Source organism: Culex pipiens, chromosome 3, assembly GCF_016801865.2.
Source record: "Culex pipiens pallens isolate TS chromosome 3, TS_CPP_V2, whole genome shotgun sequence".
In the NCBI taxonomy this organism is placed as follows: Eukaryota; Metazoa; Arthropoda; class Insecta; order Diptera; family Culicidae; genus Culex; species Culex pipiens.
Genome location: NC_068939.1, coordinates 9,102,159 through 9,120,342, shown reverse-complemented (window position 1 = coordinate 9,120,342; position 18,184 = coordinate 9,102,159). Strand labels below are relative to the sequence as shown.

General features: G+C 41.0%; 3 protein-coding genes across 3 annotated transcripts in view; 2 read left to right on the top strand and 1 right to left on the bottom strand.

The window, feature by feature from the left end:
• LOC120426727 (mediator of RNA polymerase II transcription subunit 23) overlaps positions 1–17,080 on the bottom strand; it is a 34,395-nt gene extending 17,315 nt beyond the window's left edge. Inside the window, exons 1-8 of the mRNA XM_039591501.2 lie at positions 16,939–17,080; positions 15,188–16,874; positions 14,950–15,124; positions 14,641–14,882; positions 14,328–14,580; positions 11,064–11,848; positions 10,566–11,010; positions 9,995–10,494 (exon numbers count right to left, since the gene is read on the bottom strand). Coding sequence (XP_039447435.1) covers positions 10,008–10,494; positions 10,566–11,010; positions 11,064–11,848; positions 14,328–14,580; positions 14,641–14,882; positions 14,950–15,124; positions 15,188–16,874; positions 16,939–16,983 — 4,119 coding nt within the window. The 5' untranslated portion in view covers positions 16,984–17,080 and the 3' untranslated portion in view covers positions 9,995–10,007. The remainder of the gene's footprint in view (positions 1–9,994; positions 10,495–10,565; positions 11,011–11,063; positions 11,849–14,327; positions 14,581–14,640; positions 14,883–14,949; positions 15,125–15,187; positions 16,875–16,938) is intronic.
• LOC120426758 (probable cytochrome P450 4ac1) lies at positions 131–2,453 on the top strand. The gene is made up of 4 exons (XM_039591535.2): positions 131–1,277; positions 1,338–1,599; positions 1,657–2,009; positions 2,068–2,453. Exons 1-4 carry the CDS (start codon positions 722–724, stop codon positions 2,406–2,408), a joined length of 1,512 nt encoding a protein of 503 aa, XP_039447469.1. The 5' UTR covers positions 131–721; the 3' UTR covers positions 2,409–2,453.
• LOC120426746 (probable cytochrome P450 4ac1) lies at positions 2,605–5,040 on the top strand. The gene is made up of 3 exons (XM_039591525.2): positions 2,605–3,195; positions 3,255–4,061; positions 4,812–5,040. The coding sequence occupies exons 1-3, from the start codon at positions 2,637–2,639 to the stop codon at positions 4,973–4,975; spliced, it is 1,530 nt and encodes a 509-aa protein (XP_039447459.1). The 5' UTR covers positions 2,605–2,636; the 3' UTR covers positions 4,976–5,040.
• Positions 17,081–18,184: the final 1,104 nt, after the last annotated feature.

Genomic DNA, 18,184 nt, shown 5'->3' with positions numbered 1-18,184 from the left:
ATTCGAATGTCTATATCTTCAAGAAAAGCTTGAAATATGGTTCACAAATCAATCACAGAATCAAAATTGAATGTATCCAGTTTAAAATAAACAATAAATAAGGTTAATAGAACATCACATATAACTCAAAAGAAATTAAATATTCAGAGCCTGTAGCAGATGTTAATAATGAGTTGAGTGTAAGAATAAATTTATTTAAGAAATCTTTCACAAAAATAACCTCTTTTTGATGATCATTTCGACGTTTCTTATTTAGAAATTACAAATAAACATTTTCGGAAAATTCAATTATGTTTCAACTTCTAAGATATCGTAGTTTTTGCACAAGGAAATAAATTTTCGTAATTCCTGATAATATTTTTCTTTAAAACTTGAAAGATTATTATTTTATTTATCAAAATTTAGCCTGCAAATCCGCGTGATCCGCGCAAAACGCGCCGTCCGTAGCAATCCTGTAATATTAAACTTAAATTGTTACTGGTAACATGCAACCTTTGAGTATCATCAGTTTGACCTGTTCCATACAGTTCAGTCTCGACAAGTTTCACTTTCTTCAACTGCACTCTTATTAGCTTGAACGACATCATTGTTCCGTTTTTCTCCCTCGTGCCACGTGATTTTCCACTAGCTTTTTACGCGCCATCCCGATCAAATTATAAAACTAGCGCGAGCTCCCCAGAATGACCCATTCCCGCGCGAATCTCGATCGCAACCGGCGACGATGCTATCTCCGTGGCTAGCGGCGATCCTCGCTTCCTTGGCGGCACTTCTCCTGTACGACTGGCGCGCCCGCCAAAGTGAGTCGTACCGAGCGGCTCTTCAATACCCGGGAAATACGATGCTTCCGGTGGTCGGCAACCTGCTGGAGGTGCTGGTCAAAGATCCCGCGCAGGCGTTCGCGTACGCCCGATCGAGTGCGGCCAAGTTTGGCCGGTCCTACCGGCAGTGGATCTTCAACGATGTGATTGTGAACGTTATACGGGTTCGGGAAGCGGAGTTGATTCTGTCCAGTGCGAAGCATATTAGGAAAAGTGTAATTTATAGGTTTTTGGGGCCGTTGATGGGGGATGGCTTGCTGTGCAGTAGGGGGGACAAGTGGCAGGGGCGGAGGAAGATCCTGACGCCGGCGTTTCACTTTAACATCTTGAACAAATTTTTGCTGGTGTTTCAGGAAGAGGCGGATAAGCTGGTTGGGGGTTTGGAAGAGTCGGCTGAGAGTGGGGATGACGTGGTGCTGCAGTCGATCGTGACTAGGTTTACGCTGAACACCATTTGTGGTGGGTTGGAGATGTTGTGTGGTGTGAGGATCGTTTGATGTTCTTGTGTGAATCTTGTAGAAACGGCCATGGGAGTTAAGCTGGATACGTACAAAAGTGCCGACATCTATCGTTCGAAAGTGTACGAGGTGGGTGAGATGTTGGTACACCGCACGATGACCCCTTGGTTGTACGACGATGGAGTGTACAACTTCTTCGGTTATCTTAAACCTCTCGAGGATGCTATTGTTCCGATTCATGAGTTTACCAGGGATATCATTCAGCAGAAGCGAAAGCAGTTCTTGCAGGACTCAACATTCGTGGATACACTTGACGATCATGGGTATAAATCTCAAACGATTTAAGTAAGAAGGGGTAACCCATGTTGTTTTTTTTTCAGAGGATCTAAACAGCGCTACGCCATGTTGAACACTCTCCTCATGGCGGAAGCGGACAACGCCATTGACGAAGAAGGAATTCAAGAAGAGGTCGATACATTTTTGTTCGAAGGTCACGACACTACGGCGGCCGGCATCATCTTCACGATCATGCTTCTGGCAAACGAACAGGACGCTCAACGACGTGTCTACGAAGAGCTCTCCAAGGCTCGTCGGTTGAAGCCCGAACACGAGGCTTTCACCATTGCGGACTATACGAATCTTAAGTACTTGGATCGGTTCGTAAAGGAAGCTCTCCGACTGTACCCACCGGTTTCGTTTATATCTCGAAGTCTCACCGGCCGTCTGGACGTCGGTAGGTATTAAAGCTTCCTGTTAACTTGATCCTTAGTCACATCTGAACTCCTAAACAGATTCCACCACCACCTTGCCACACGGAACCATCGCCAACATTCACATCTTCGATCTGCACCGTGACCCAGAGCAGTTTCCCGATCCCGAGCGGTTCGATCCGGACCGATTCCTGCCGGAGGTGTCCACCAAGCGCAATCCGTACGCGTACGTTCCGTTCAGCGCGGGCCCGCGCAACTGTATCGGCCAGAAGTTCGCGCTGCTCGAGCTGAAGGTGGTCGTGTGCGCGCTGTTGTCGAGATTCCGTATTCTACCCGTGACGACGCGGGACGAGGTGGTGTTTGTGGCGGACCTCGTGCTTCGAGCCAAGACACCGATCAAGGTTCGGTTTGCCAGACGGTAGCGTATTACTTGGAGGGTTTTTAAATAAATAAAATGAAGCCTTTCTTCTCACAACAGTCCTTTCGATCAAGAGAATTGAGAAAATGCAAGCCTTACTTGAGGAGCTTCGTGCGTAACGATCCTCTCTCACTCTGCAAGCCAAACATTACTCATTAACCTTCCAGGTTTTGCCATTACTCTCTTCTGCATGCTAAAATCGCAATCAGTACCGCCTTGCCTTTCATCCACGATGTACGTTCTCGGCATAGCTGTCGCATTGCTGTTCTTAGCACTCGTACTGGCATTGTACGAGCTCTATCTGCGATCACTTCCAAGTTACAAAGCTGCGGCGCAGTTTCCCGGAGCTCGGGTCTACCCGCTGGTCCAGAATGTCTTCACCGTAATGTTCAAAAGCCAGCTGGAAGCCTTCGACGATGCGCGGAAATGGGCCCGCGAATATGGCGCGAGCTATCGATTCCTGATCCGTGGAGTCCTCTTCGTTCAAGCCGTTCGGTACAAAGAGGTAGAGATGCTGCTGTCCTCCACTCGGCTGATCCGCAAGAGTCCGCTGTACAAGCTGACCTTTCCCTTCATCGGAGAGGGTCTCCTGAACAGTACCGGAGACAAGTGGCACCAGCGAAGACGGATATTGACGCCCACGTTCCATTTCAACATTCTGCAAAGCTTCCTGCAAACATTCCACGAAGAGTGCTCGAAACTGGTGTTGCAGTTGAGCGAGCAGGCTGATAAGGACATCGTCACCGAGCTGCAACCTTTGTCGACTCAAATTACGCTGAATACCATTTGTGGTGAGTAGTGAAGAAGTTGTATCGACTTAAAGTAAACAAAAACTCGATCATCCCTACAGAAACCGCCATGGGGATCAAGCTGGACTCAACGGAGAGTGCAGATGTGTACAAGCGCAACATTCGCACAGTTGGAACGATCATACAGCACAGGTTGATGAATCCGTTGCTGTATGAAGACTCGGTGTATAAAGCTTTGGGTTACCAGGCCAAGTTCGATCAGATCTTGGCACCTATCCATGCCTTCACGCGGAACATCATCAAGAAACGTCGACAAATGTTCCACGCGACCGTCGACAACCCAGCGGACATATCGGAAGAAAACGTCTACACAAACATCAAACAGCGGTACGCCATGCTGGACAGTCTGCTGCTGGCGGAAGCTAAACAACAGATCGACGACGAAGGTATCCGAGAGGAGGTCGATACATTTATGTTCGAAGGCCACGACACAACAGGCAGTGCCTTCGTGTTCATCTTCCTATCGATTGCCAACCATCAGGATGTTCAGGAGCGCGTGTACCAGGAGATCCACGCAACACTCCACGATCGGAGCGACCCAGCGGAACCGTTAACAATTCAGGACTACAACAACCTGAAGTACATGGAGCGAGTGCTCAAAGAATGCATGCGAGTCTACCCGCCGGTTCCGTTCATATCGCGATTCGTTACCGAAGATGTGCGCTACGAGGACAAGTGGATCCCGAAGGGGTCCGTCATCAGCGTTGAGATCTTCGATCTCCACCGCGATCCGGAACAATTCCCGGATCCTGAGCGGTTCGACCCGGACCGCTTTCTGCCGGAGCACGTGGAGAAGCGGAACCCCTACGCGTACGTCCCTTTCAGCGCCGGACCACGAAACTGCATAGGTAAGCAAATATTACTTAATCCTGATCCGCCGCAATTCACTAACTTAGCTCGATAGATTAGAGTATTATATGTATTGCAAACAAACCACCACTGATACCAGCTGAGTTCAGAGGGATCGCAAGTCAGTTCAGTACTGTCTGAATCTCCGACCAGGATGAATGTTTTGAGGTTGTTCTCGTGGACATTGTTCTCGTTTTGCTCCTCTAAGAAGCATATCTTCGGATGTTATCTGGATATAAAGCCGGCTGACCATTTTTGGGAACATCTTCAATCTGCTGTTCAACGATCAGCACAGTGAAGTGAAATGCAGCTCTGCTGTCGAGCACTCAACTGATCGACAAGAACATAATCTACCCATTTTTGAACCCATTTCTGGGTGTCGGACTGCTAGACAGCACCGGAAGCAAATGTTTCCATCGGAGGAAGATCTTGACGACAGCGTTCCATTTCAACATTTATTCCAAAATTTCTGAACACGTTTCATGAGGAGGAGTGCGATAAACTATAGTGCAGCGATTGAACAAGGAAACCGACTTCACTGCAACCAGTTGGCGGCACGCATCCACGCTGAACGCAATCTGCTGTATTATGACTGGCTCGTTGAAAGCGTTGTTTGGGTTGTTAATCACTGTACACCTTTGAACTGTTATTATTTATAGAAGCTCCGAAGGGAGTCAAGCTGGATTCGCACACGAGTGCCGATGAATACAGGAAAAAATAAACGTGCTCGTCTTCTTCTCTCATTCCAGGACAACGCTTCGCCATGCTGGAGCTGAAAGCGATTCTGACCGCCGTGCTGCGCGAATTTCGTGTGCTTCCGGTCACGAAGCGCGACGAGATCGTGTTTGTTGCCGATATGGTGCTGCGCGCGCGGGATCCCATCAAGGTCAAGTTTGAGCGGAGAAATGTTTGATTGGTTTTCTAATGTGCTGTGCTATTTTGATTTTCTTGAATAAAATTTCATGACATTTTTGGTAATTTAACCGTTTTAGTGAATCTATGCCAATAGGGTCCTAAAGCCATATGTAAATTTTTCTGTACAACGGTAAAAAAAACACGATCAAAAACCATTTCTGATCACTTTTTTCATTTAAATGCAAAAAAAAATAATGACAAGTCAACATTTCTTCGATGGATCAACTATGGTCCCCTTGGAACGAGCTGTCAAGTAGGAACTTTTCTGTCAAGAAGGACCGCGAGGTTAATTTTTCAAAATTGATGTAAAAATCCATTTTAAACGCTTTGTGGTCGTACAAAGGATCGTTGTACTCAGAAAAATAAGCTTTATCTCTGTAAACAATGATATCAGCAATCTAAGCTTCATTTTAGGACCCAATTAGGACCTTTTCTGTCAAGAAGGATCGCGAGGTAATTTTTTTTTTTTAAATTGGTTTAAAAATCGCAATTCGCAATTCGCAATTTTCAGTGTAAGAACGGGCCTTGACCGATCTTATGCACCAGGTTCCCGACGAACACGCACTGCCCTTACACCTACATCTAACCCTTGCTCTGAGTCAGTACGAGCAGCACGCTAGAACACGCTTTGAGTGTTCGTGCCAGGCATGCACACCTTCTTTTCCGGTTACGCATTTTAACTCGGCCGGGGGTGGTACATTACGTAGGGTTTGATGTAAGTATAAGTGCCTAACCGTTTATAGTGTGCCTATCAATTTTCATTAAAGAAAAAACTGTTATATTTTTAGTTTGAATTCAAAAACTAGTTGTCATTTTACTGTGTATTGTTTTCTCCTGAAACCTTTCCTAGTGTTGAGACGTGTTCATATGTTGCTATTTCTTTTGTCGCGGTGTTTTGTTACAATTTTTGGTCCTAAGCATGTTATACAAGTTTACCAAAAGTACAATAATAATATTTGTGTTAATCCTTTAATCATTCCATAAATTGAGTAAGGGCTCGAACCTCACTTGCTTAAGAAAAAGGTGAAGTTTCAAAACAATGGACAGTGAAGGAAATATACTATGTAAAGAATCAATAGTAAAAGAAAGATAGTAATTTATGAAGTAGATAAAGAAATTAACAATAGATAATAGCTAGAGGTAACAAACAAGCTTAGATTGTATTGAGGGCAATTTACAGGGAAGATGAGAAATTATTCAATTAGATAAATAAAGAAACGGCACATGATAAACAAAATTGACATCGCTGCCAAATTAAGGAAAAGCAGACAGTTTGTTACAGCAGCATCAATTGGTAAAATAGAGTGGAAAAGCGTTGAGAAATAAGAGAATCAAATAAGTAAAATCGAAATCAAATGGAGGATAGTAAACAGAAGCCGTTTTAGAAAATCAGTGAAACAAAATAAACAGAAGATAGCTGTTAGCTGAAATGGAAAGAAGAGAAACCCCGTTCTGCGATGCTCAGGTACATCCACAGCAGTTGACTCAACATACTGCGAATCAAAACAATACCGTCTACAATCACAAATTACTTCCCTTTCCCACATTGACGCGCCCCTTTCTTCTAGCCGTCTCTACTCTGACCCTCGCTGGTCAAAGGTTTACGAGTCGTTTCCACAGGCCACCAGCTAGGTTACACCTTGTCATCATGATGACTAAACCAAGCCAACGTGGAGGTAAGAAAATAGGACACTTGCAAGGAACCAGAGCCATGCTGTTTTGTCCAAACAGCACTACGGATGTAGTTGGGCTCCTTCCGGGATGTTCCTCGCCTAGGTGTGTCAACCGACGAGTATCATCAGTATCATGCACCCTTGGCCTGCTTTTAAAATTGGTTTAAAAATCCATTTTAAACTCTTTATGGTCGTACAAATGGTCAGTGTACTCAGAAAAATATCGTTGTGAACAATAATATTAGCAATCTTTACTTAATGTTAGGACCCAATTAGATTTCAAAAAAGTTTCCACGTGGTTTTTATTTTGACCCACAAAGAAAAATGACAAAGAATTTTGTCGCCGAGTTTTAAACTTTTTGAAAAAATGTTGATTTCAGAAAAAAAACAAAAATATTTTCAAAATTTAAAATTTAATTTGCCATTGAAAAGCATTAATCCTTTTTACTGTGCACCTTTTTCAGATTATAGCAAGTTTTGTTTAGATTTTGATTTGTTATTTTTAGAAATAGTGCCCATGAGGGCCAATTTCTGAAAATAAACATTAGTCTTTTTGTGCCTGAGATAAACCCCTCAAATATAAAGAAACAATAAAACTGTGGTTTTTAAGTGTTATAAAACAGCACTTAATTTCAAATGCCGATATATCAAAAACTAAAGGACTGATTTTTAGTGTCAAAAAGCGAAAAGAATTTGCTGATGTTTTGGAACAAATAGTTTACTTGTTTGTTGTTAAAACAAGACAAAATTCAAAAAAATTAAGTTCGATTGAAAATCTGTAATTCTGTAATTTCGGAATACATTCGTCCGGCTTCAGCTGAAGATTCATGCTGTCCCATGTTGCATGTTCGAGTGTAGACCTACGGAAAACCTTGCCGCGAGGAGAGGTGAGTGAGAAGTACACGAACCACCTACGACATAATTCCTCGGGCGGCCCAGGTCAACTCGAAGTTACCCCAGGCACCCCCAGTGCAGGACACATTGGGGGTAGAAAGTGGATAGAATTTTCAGTGAATACAATAATTATGACAATATAGGTTCATATAATCCTTGTTCCTTGATCTTACCTTTTGACACTATCAAACCTAGCAATATAACTATTGCATCTTACCATTCCCTTTTGACAGTGTCAACTTCAAACCTTCATCCATTGTGCAATTAACACATAATTTCCGCTATATTCTTCATGCGGAATCGTCGTCTACTTTCTTCGCCTTATTATCACTTAACCACGACGCGATATTGTTCTCACATTTTTTGAGCTTCAACGACCGATTGTTATTCACGCACTTATAAAAATACTTGTTCTGTTTCGCGGCTTTGTGAAAAATACACGTGTGTTGGCTTATACAATGACTTTTTTGGTCATCGTATGCTCGCAAGGTACATGAAAGAGAAAAAGAGAAAAAATGGGATAAGTACAATGTAAAATAAAATCGAACATTGAATAACAGACTAACACATAAAGAAAGAATAAAGAAACCTTAGTTTGCAACTAGACAGAACTACCAACTTGTAACGAGAAGTTTACAAGATAACAACTGAAGTTGTGAAATATGGGACAGGACAAACAAACTAGAATAGTTAATATATATAATAAAACAGATTGAACGTACCTTTAATCATATTAATAACAGTTATGCCCAAATTTCTTACCATTTTTTTTTTTCAACTGTTACATTTCTACAATAATGTATTGCGATTCCAAGTTTGAAGAATAGAGTAGTTAAAGTTTGTGAGGTAAGGGACAAGTTATAGCAATAGCAAAAAAATAGATGGATAGATTTTACTAAATTTTATCTTAAAATAATAGGAAAAATCTAGCCTGATTTGAAAATAGCCAATGCACCAATTGCAAACATACAGCATTTCACGCTCACACCGTATGGAGTAAGTGTGATAAACTATATGTCGACATTCGGCGCATCACTTTTTTCAAAATACAGGAAATGATAGAAGGAAGGCTCCATTATGTAGAGCGGAAGGCTTCTGCAACACTTAGAACTCAGAACAGGCATCCTCTGAAATAAGAGAGAAAGACCAATATTAAATTGTGGTATTATCACTAAATCCTATCATCCTTTCACCCCCCAAGACATGGTCTATCCTTCGTGCCTTCGTGTCTTGGGTGATGGCGAATTCTACCTTCTTCAATGATCTTCGGACCACCTCCAACTAGAATTCACAACAGGACCTCCCTCGGCTCCAGTTTACAACATGACAGCGACGAGAACACAGCCGAATGGGAGTTGACAGTATCAAATGCATGCTATACCCTTTGCTTTGCTGGATACTTACTAATAGCAAAGGGCGAGAGTCCTGCGACACTCAGCAATCATGTATACTGCCCATTTGCCACAAAAAAAAAAAAAAAAAAAAAAAAAAAAAAAAAAAAAAAAAAAAAAAAAAAAAAAAAATTAAGTTCGATTGAAAATCAATCTTTAAAAAATCAATCTCTCAATATTGATTCTAAATTATAAAATTATCCAAAACATTCCTAAATATATGAATTAAAAAATGCAAACATGAATCTAAACAAAAAAAAAAATTCCCTGATCATGTTTTTTCTCCAAAATTCAAGCAAATATAAAAATAAAAAAGCACAAAATAAATAAAAAAGAGTCCCATATTGAGAAATTCAAGAAAATTTAATTTTTCGGTGTTCAAAAATTCAAATGGTTTAAAATTCTAAAATTTAAAAATAATTAATTAATAAACGCAAGCATTCAAAATCAAAAATTCCCTTTAAAAATGGATGTAAATTTTACAAAATATGTTTTAAAATACAAGCAAGGCCGTTGCAAATATTTTTTGAAGTTTATGTCCTTCGACTCTGACCAAAGTCGAGGGGGGGGGGGGGAATAAAAAGTATAAAAATTGAAATTACGAGCCATGGTTTCAACATTTTAATGAAAAAAGTGTTTTAAAATGCATTATACACCTGTCCAGTTGTTTTGCAGTATTTGCAACGGCCCAAATTAAAAAATATATAATACATTATTCCTCCCTCATACTACATCTTCCCACTATGCTCTGAGGCGGGTCCTGCCTATGGGGCGGACGTAGTTTATCGTCTGGTCTGCCCTTGAATCGGCCAGACAGGCATTTTGGAGAGGCATTTTCTATGTTTCCAAGTTGATGGAAGCGATCTGTTTTTTTTTTTTGTACATTAATGTGAAATTTTTTAGATAATTTCAATATTAGACCAGGGACTTTCTCAGGCTTCCTACTGCATTGATTTACGAGCTACGTCATCTAGGTAGAGGGGCCTTGTCGGGTGATTTTTAATGTGAATATGATGCTTTGAATAAAAATCGAGTAAAATATATACTTTTCCAACTTACATCTTGCGCCTTACTATTGAACTGCTTGCGGCTGAGATTGCTGCGTCTGTTGCACTGTCGTTCCGCCGACGCCGACCGCTTGACCTACCTGCGGTTTAAACTCCGCCTGGGACTGCCCGGCCGCCGGGATGCTCCCCTCCGTCGCTTGCTGCTCGACGCCAATTTCGTCCACGTTCAGCCGGGTGATGAAGCGCAGTCGCATCTGCAGCGCCGGTCGCAACCGGCGGATGATCGCCTCCAGGTCCGACTTCATCATGTCACCGACGAACATGTACTTGATGTGGTAGAGCAGGTCGCAAATCGGGTCCATATATTTGAGGGGAGCGGAAGACTGGGCCTTGTCGACCTGTTCCAGCAGTTCGTACAGGATGAGCGTGATGTCGGAGACGGCGCGGGGGCGTTCCGTGCTCAGGCGGTTCAGGAAGGGCCCTACCACGTGACACAGGTAGATCAACTGGTATTCGGTTTTGATTATGGGCTTGAACTTTTCCTTGATGAAGCTGGGTTTGGGGAGGGGGGAGTTGAAATGGGTTAACGATGTGAAAATTGACTCGCAACGACGAGGACTTACTCGGTAATGGTCGAAATTTGACCGATCCCGCTGTGATGGAGGATACTCTGAGCGATCGCCAGGATCACGACGTAATTCTTTTCGAGCATTGCCTCCTTGACGATTTTGAAGTTGAACATCTCGAACGGACTCTGTCGATGAGTCCAGTCAGTCATCTGGACCGAGCTGATGATGTCCTTTAGCCGGTCGTAGATCACACTCCAGTATGACTCGGGCAGGGCGGCCATAAGCAGTCCAATCGTGTTGATCCAGTTGTGCACCCGGAACTCCGGGATTACGGGATAGCCTTTGACGACAACATCGATCAAACTGTTGGCCACGGTTTGTGGTCCCACCGGAAGACCTAGTAGTTCGACGCAGCTGACGTACAAGGCGTGGGCAGGTGGATTGGGGAACTCGTTGAAGCGCCAATCCGTACCCTGGAACACGTTGTTACCGTCGATTGCTGAAAGGAAGCGTTGGATAACAATTGAAGAAGGCAGCTGGGGTGGGACTTACTATCTTGCATTCGTCGAACCAGGGTTATGTAGTAATTCAGCTCCGGAATCCAGTTGACCGTTTCGTCCTTCTTCAGCATGTACTCATGGTATTGCTTCGTAAGTGCCCAGTTTTCGGGCCGCACGTCCTTCAGCGAACCGATTACGGTTCCAACCAGTCTCCGCTTGAGGTGCGGCCTCTCGCGCAGTCGTTTCTCGTAGTAATGCAACGTATTGTACAGATACGTTATCGGACGATCGTGAAACTTGTACAGCGAGCCCAGGTGATCGAGCAGGACATCAAGCGTTTTACTCATGGTCGCCGGTACCTCCAAGTACCGATGGATCGTAATGTCCAGCACGGGTAGAAAACGCAGGCAAACGTTTCCAAAGTAAACCGGCAGGGTGGACGGATGCGACACCGACTCGTCCGGGGCAAACTTCTCCGGGAACTTCTGGTGGAATGCCAGATGACGCTCGTGCCAATTGTTCTGCTTCCAGTGTTCCGGGGAATTGTTGTTGACAAACTCCTGCAGTCGGTTGCGGAACTCGGAAGTCTTCAGCAGCAGCAGCTGAATAATGCAGAAGCTCACCTGAGCTTCGTTACCTTCGAGAGTGCGCAGGGATAGACACAGTACCAGCCTATCGATCGTAAGGATGTTGTACTTCCAGATCATGTCGTTGATCGTGTCGACACACTTGTTCACGTGAGCTCCGACGCCCGAATTGGACACCTCAAACACGAGATAGTCGCAGAGTTTACGCAAATGCGCCGACAACGCGCGAGCTCCAATACGTTCCAGCGTTCTACGGAGAAACAATCAAACAATCATTAAGACACCCAAAAAGCTCAATTAACCTTGATGATTATTGCATTCAATCGTAATATTTCGATTGTAATTTCTCGACTCACGATCGAGATTTCTCGATCGTAACTTGTCAATTTTAGGTCGATAGGTATTTATCGAAAGTAGTGGGCAATCTTTAGAAAAAAATAGTCATCGCTATTTTGAAAAGTTTATTATAGAAAATTTTCTTAGCTTTCCAATGTTTCAAAGAGCGAAATGTTTCATGGAGAACATTTCTGAGTTATCTAAATTTTTTTTTGTTTAAGATTATTTTATTATTTATTGGAAGATTTTTGTAAACAGTTCAGGAAACTTGTCAAATGGTGGTTTCAATGTGTCAAAAAAAATAAATAAAAAATAACACTACAAAAGTTTAATAAATTTAAGATATTTAAAAGAAATTAAAAGTTTCAAAAATTAAGTGTTTAACAATTTTTTTAACTAAAAAAATCAATTTTTTTGAATGTTTACAAAAAGTTAATAATTTAAATAAAATTTAAAAAAAAAAACAAAAATTTTACCGATTATTGGCACGCTCACAACCTATTCTCATCACTTTTGCAGTTTTTCAACAATGGAGAGTTGCTTGCTCACTTTTATTTGAGCTATTTATTACTTTGGAATATGTAGTTAAAACACTTTTGGAGAGTTGTAATCGTGAAATCTTCAAAAAAAAAGACAGTTTTTAAAGATTAAAAAAATCTTAAGATTTTTTAAAAATAAAACATTTCAAAATTTCAACGATTCGTATTTGAAAAAAATAAAATCCTTGTATTATTTTATATTAACGATTGTTTAAAAATTTAAATAATGTAAAAAAATCAATAATTAAAATATTTTTAAAAAATCGAAAAATTGCAAGATTTAAAAAAATATATAAAAAAAACATCAAAGGTTAAAAAAATCAAAACATGTCATAAAACTTAAACATTGTAATGTTTAAAAAAATAATGAAATTACTTAATTAAAAAAATATAACTTATTTTTTTATTTAACGATTCATTAAAAAAATCTAAACTTTTTAATTTTTATATTTTTTGAAATCTTTGTAATTTTTTCAAATCATCTGGATTTTTTTTTTAATTTTGGAAGTCATTTGGTTGTAATTTCTTAATCTATTTTGTCGACAATTCTCGCTTACTTTTTCAAAAGGTCTTATGTACATAGTAAACCCATGGCGCATTGGTTGTTTTGAAAAAGCAATCGACTGACGATCCAAAAAAATTCAATGCGTTAAAAAATATGTATTCAAAAAAATTCAAAAATTATAAACATTAAAGTATAGATTTTTATCAATTTAAGATAATTTAATATTTTTAATAATTAATTTTAAACATTAAAATTTAAAATATTGAAGAATTGTACAAATTAAAAAATCAAAGATTTAAAAATCCAAATAAATCGTAATAGGTCAAAAAACTTTAAAAAATTTAGGTTAAAAAAAGGGTTTTTCAAAAATTAAACTTTTAAAATATTATATTTGAAAACAAAAAGATAAAAATCTTTTCTTTTTTTATATTTTCAAAATCTTTGTAATTTTTTTAAAATTTATTTAATCTTTCATTTTTTTTGTTTTCTGGATTTTTTTTTAACTTTGGAATCATTTGATTGTAATTTCTCGATCTATTGTATCTACAGATTATGACTGACGATCAAGAAAATCTCAATATGTAAACAAAGTATTACATTTTTATAATTTTAGAAATTAAAAAAAAATATAAGAAAAAAAGGAATCAAATACCTTACTTTAAAAAGTCTGAGTATTTAAAAAAATCGCAATTCGCAATTTTCAGTGTAAGAACGGGCCTTAACCGATCTTATGCACTAGGTTCCCGACGAACACGCACTGCCCTTACACCTACATCTCACCCTTGCTCTGAGTCAGTACGAGCAACACGCTAGAACACGAATTAAAAAAAAATATAAGAAAAAAAGGAATCAAATACCTTACTTTAAAAAGTCTGAGTATTTAAAAAAATATATTAATGCAAACAGTAAAAAATAAATAAAATACTATTAAAAAAAAATTTCAAGAGTTTTAAAAATTGCACAGGTTTCAAAATTTCAATGATGATAAAAAATTCAATACGTTCCTAAATAAAAAAAAATCAAAAAAAAATTAAAAAAAATTAGGAATTACAAAAATCAAAAAATTAAAAAAAAAACAGGTAAAAAAATTAAAATATATTTTTATAAATCCAAGTTTTTGCTGTTTTTATATTTTTAAAAATCATTCAAATATTTGAATACTTAATTTTTTTTTGGAAATGTTTAATTTAATTTAAATTGTTTGAATGTTTTGAATTAGCTATTTTACAAATTTTGATCGAGATTTCTCGATAGTAAAAATTCAATCGAAATTTATCCGATGCTATGTCGTAATTTGTCGATGACTCAAGTTTCGATCGAGTGCAACAAACACCACATCAACCCCTTACTTGTAAGCCACCGGGCTGATCGTGTCCGTCTCGACGATCATCTTGAACAGCAGGCACAGGAACAGCGGCGGCGTTCCCGCCGCTCCAAAGTGGCTGATGATGTCGTTCTCGTTGGACATTCCGGCCCAGTTGCGGTACTCCTCGTCGACGGACTTTTTCAGCAGCTGCTTGTTCTCCTTCGGAATGCTGTTCTGCACGAAGAAATCGTTTAGAACGGGCGGGAAGCACTGCAGCGTGTGCTGGGACCAGGTGTCTTTAAAAGAAAATTGTTTTATTTATATTACAGTCTGAATCAACTTTTAAAACTACGTACGCGGCGTGTTGGTCATGATGCTGGTCAGCAGATCTTTGCACCAGGTTGACTGCGGATCGTTACCGGTGCCGGTGATCTGCATCGAGCGCGCCAGGGTCAGGATCAGCGCCCGGTTCAGCTCCTCGGATTCCGCCGACACGATGTTCCCAGGGGCTTTGGGTTCGTTGACGTACCGCGAGAGCTGGGCCTGCACCTCGACGGAGCCGAGACCGGTGATGAGACGGAGTGCGGTAGACTCGACGCTGGAAGATTATTGGCGTAGTACAGATTGATAGCTCGTTCACGAAACTGTAGTTAGAAGATAATTACCAGGAATGCAGTTGCATTTGATTTGTGTGCGGAACCGACGCCAGACTGTGCAGATGTGACAGCAACTGGACGCGATAATGGGGCTGAATGTGATGCATCCGGTAGGAGAACATTTCCAGCAGAGTGTAGAGAATTCCCCAGGCGTGCGACTTGAAGACCTGCGGCAGCAGTTGACCTGAAATTCAAAATTTCGATTGCATTTAAACTGTCACAAACTAGTGTGAATGTTTGCACTCACTCAAAAACCCTTTAATGCCGAGCGACTCGATCTCGGTGTAGACCAGCAGCCGGGAGTACGTTTCAACCAGTGCCGGAGCCATGTTGTTTGCGTTCGGAATGGTGCTCTTGTTTTGCGCTTGCTTGATCATGTGCGTAACGATGCTGTGAATCAGCGACATTTTGCTGTGTATTGTGAGACTGTCGAGAACGCACATCGAAAGCGGAACCGTTGGCAGCTGCTGTGATCCACCCGCTCCGGACTGGTTCTTCGAGTTGCCTAGAATGGTTTCGATCAGGGCGGCCATCGGACGCGAAAAGTAATCCTGATTGGTCGAGTATGCGTTGCAGAGCAGTGCAATTCGATAGTCCGATCCCATGCAGAGAGTGGCGTTGTTGTTCGGCATGACCAGATGCTGCAGGAACTCGTGGTGCAGCTTCAGCGCGGTCGGAATTGGCCGGTTAATGTTGTAATGTTCGGACTGGGCGCGCTTCAGCAGATGGATCCAAATGCACGTCGGGGCCATCTGGTGCGTGCAGAACGGATTGTTGTAATCCGGCACCGGAAGCGGGTCCTTCTCTGGGTACAGAATGTCGTACAGTTTTAAAATTGGCAGAAAGTTCGTAATGCTGTTCCGTTGAATGCTGCCAGAAATGTACTGAAGCAAGACCCACATCAACTGATCGCGACCTCGCCGTAGATTGCGCACAGCCAGTTTATCGTGCAAAGAGTTGACAATATTCTGAAAAGTGGCGAACTGGAACAGCACAAAGTAGATCAGCTGAGAGCTCAAATGCAACCAAACCCACTGTGTGTGGCTCGAAATCATGTCCTCTCCGTCTGCTGGATGAGCCGGTTCCTTCTCCGAGCACTCCATTGCGCAAATCACCAGCCACACCAACTGTTCCTCAAGCGCTATGCATTTTTGCTTCTGCTGTTTCTGCAGGTTCAACATTGAACAAACCATGTCACGGGAGTAGGGTTGTTCCAGAACGAACCGCAGAAGCTTCTTCTGAGGCTGTAACAGTTCCGGCTCGTACGGCAAATTGCCCCTCAGAGCCAACTTGAGCGTATTCGGGTCGAGCTTCCACGGATTAATCAGATTGTCCGCGTAAGAAGAGTGCTCCACGATCGGCAATTTTTCGGAATTCCCAATGATGGACAACATCTGTGCCACGATCACGAATTCCTCAATGAAATTCGCAATCAAATTGGCAATCCGCCAATGGGTGTCCTGATAATCGGCCTTCTGAATCTCATTGATAATAAAGTACGCCGGAAGGAGACACGCGTTCCGGTTGAAAATATGCTCAATTACCTCGGTCAGTTCCTGCATCTGTGGCAAGATATTCGAACCGATGGCCGAAGGGAACGACAGTGCCTTCTCCTTGCAGCACTTCATAATCTCCCGGACGCCCTTGTAGTCGACACCGCCGATATTCTTGCGCACCACCTGGAAGCACTCGACCCAGAAACTCTGGTTCTGAAAGACCAACTTTTCCGAACTCATAATCTGCTCGCAAAGCAACCGCGGCGGCAACAGGTTCAATCCGACCAGTTTATTCAACACCTGCAGGTGTTTGTGCACCTTGTTCCGGTGGTTAATTTCCGCCACCCGGATCAGATACTGACGAAGCGTCGCTTCCTTGACCTCCGCGGACATTCCGCCGAACGCCTCGACCAGCGCCTCTTCATTGCTCTTCTCGCCCTACAACAACAACAACATTGCGTCACTTGATTTTCATGGTTTTCTCAACACAAAACAAACTTACCACAATTTCCTCGACCAGTTTTGCAATCTGCGCGTCACTACTCATGTTTTATTGGTAATTTTAATTCATATTACGCGAGAAAACCCCAAAAATTGCGATTTTTTTCCTCCGGCAGAAATGCACCAAAGCGGCTTGTTTACAAATAACGCTAGTCTAACTTTTGAAATGGTTTTATTTTACAACGAATAAAAAATAAATTGATTTAATTAAATTTTTAAATAAAATATTTTATTCTTTTTGCTTTCTTCTTTTAATGTTTACTCAAAAAAAATAATTAAGTTTCTAAATACACAAATAAAATAATAATATGTATACGACATTCTGAAAGTACAACCTAGAATCGGCGATTTTGTGCTGTCAAAGCACGCAGCCTCTTCTGCGGCGTTTCTCGTGCACCCAAAAAAATGTACTTGGCAATGTTTCGAAAAAAAATGCTGTTGCAGACTTCCAGAGTTTTTTTTTTTGAAGAGGTCCAATAAACTATTGTCTTTCATATGTTTATAGGACCTATTAAAACTCAATACTTCTTTCAACCATGTTTAAGACACACCACAGAGTGAGTAATCCCACTTTCATACGATTTTTTGAGGTTTAAGTACTACACTCAACCCCCGGTGGTTGGTCACTTTTTCATTTGACACTTTTTTAGTTTGTACCCCGTTGGTTGGTCAAAGTCAAACTAAAAAGTGACGAACTGTCACTTTTTACATGACGCTCACGCACACTATCAAAACAAACGTTTGGTAGTGTGTGTGAACTCCGTGTAAAACGGGTGTCAAACTAAAAAGTGACCCCGTTCGTTTGACAACAGTTGGTGTCAAACCATCGGGGTTTGAGTGTAGTGGCCATATCAGCACTTTGACATTCAATTGAGTCCTAAAATGAAGCTTAGATTGCTGATATTATTGTTTACAGCGATAAAGCTTATTTTTCTGAGTACAATGACCCAGTAGTATCCAATTGGGTACTAAAGCCTAATGTCAATTTTTATGTACAACGGTAAAAAAACACGATTAAAACCATTTCAGATCACTTTTTTCCATTTTAATGCAAAAAAAAAATGTTGACAAGACAACATTTTTTCGATGCATTAACTATGGTCCCCTTGGAACGAGCTGAGAAGTTCTCTACGGAATCGGTCTTTTTTCTTTAATTTTAATTTTTGTATTTTTTAATCCGGCTGAAACTTTTTTGGTGCCTTCGGTATGCCCAAAGAAGCCATTTTGCATAATTAGTTTGTCCATAT

Bases quoted from the DNA above. Each gene is read 5' to 3' on its own strand.
- LOC120426758 (XM_039591535.2), top strand. From the start codon at position 722: ATGCTATCTCCGTGGCTAGCGGCGATCCTCGCTTCCTTGGCGGCACTT. The intron at 1,278-1,337 runs GTGGGTTGGAGA...TGAATCTTGTAG, and splicing joins TACGCTGAACACCATTTGTG to AAACGGCCATGGGAGTTAAG. The intron at 2,010-2,067 runs GTAGGTATTAAA...ACTCCTAAACAG, and splicing joins CACCGGCCGTCTGGACGTCG to ATTCCACCACCACCTTGCCA.
- LOC120426746 (XM_039591525.2), top strand. From the start codon at position 2,637: ATGTACGTTCTCGGCATAGCTGTCGCATTGCTGTTCTTAGCACTCGTA. The intron at 3,196-3,254 runs GTGAGTAGTGAA...TCATCCCTACAG, and splicing joins TACGCTGAATACCATTTGTG to AAACCGCCATGGGGATCAAG. The intron at 4,062-4,811 runs GTAAGCAAATAT...CTCTCATTCCAG, and splicing joins CGGACCACGAAACTGCATAG to GACAACGCTTCGCCATGCTG.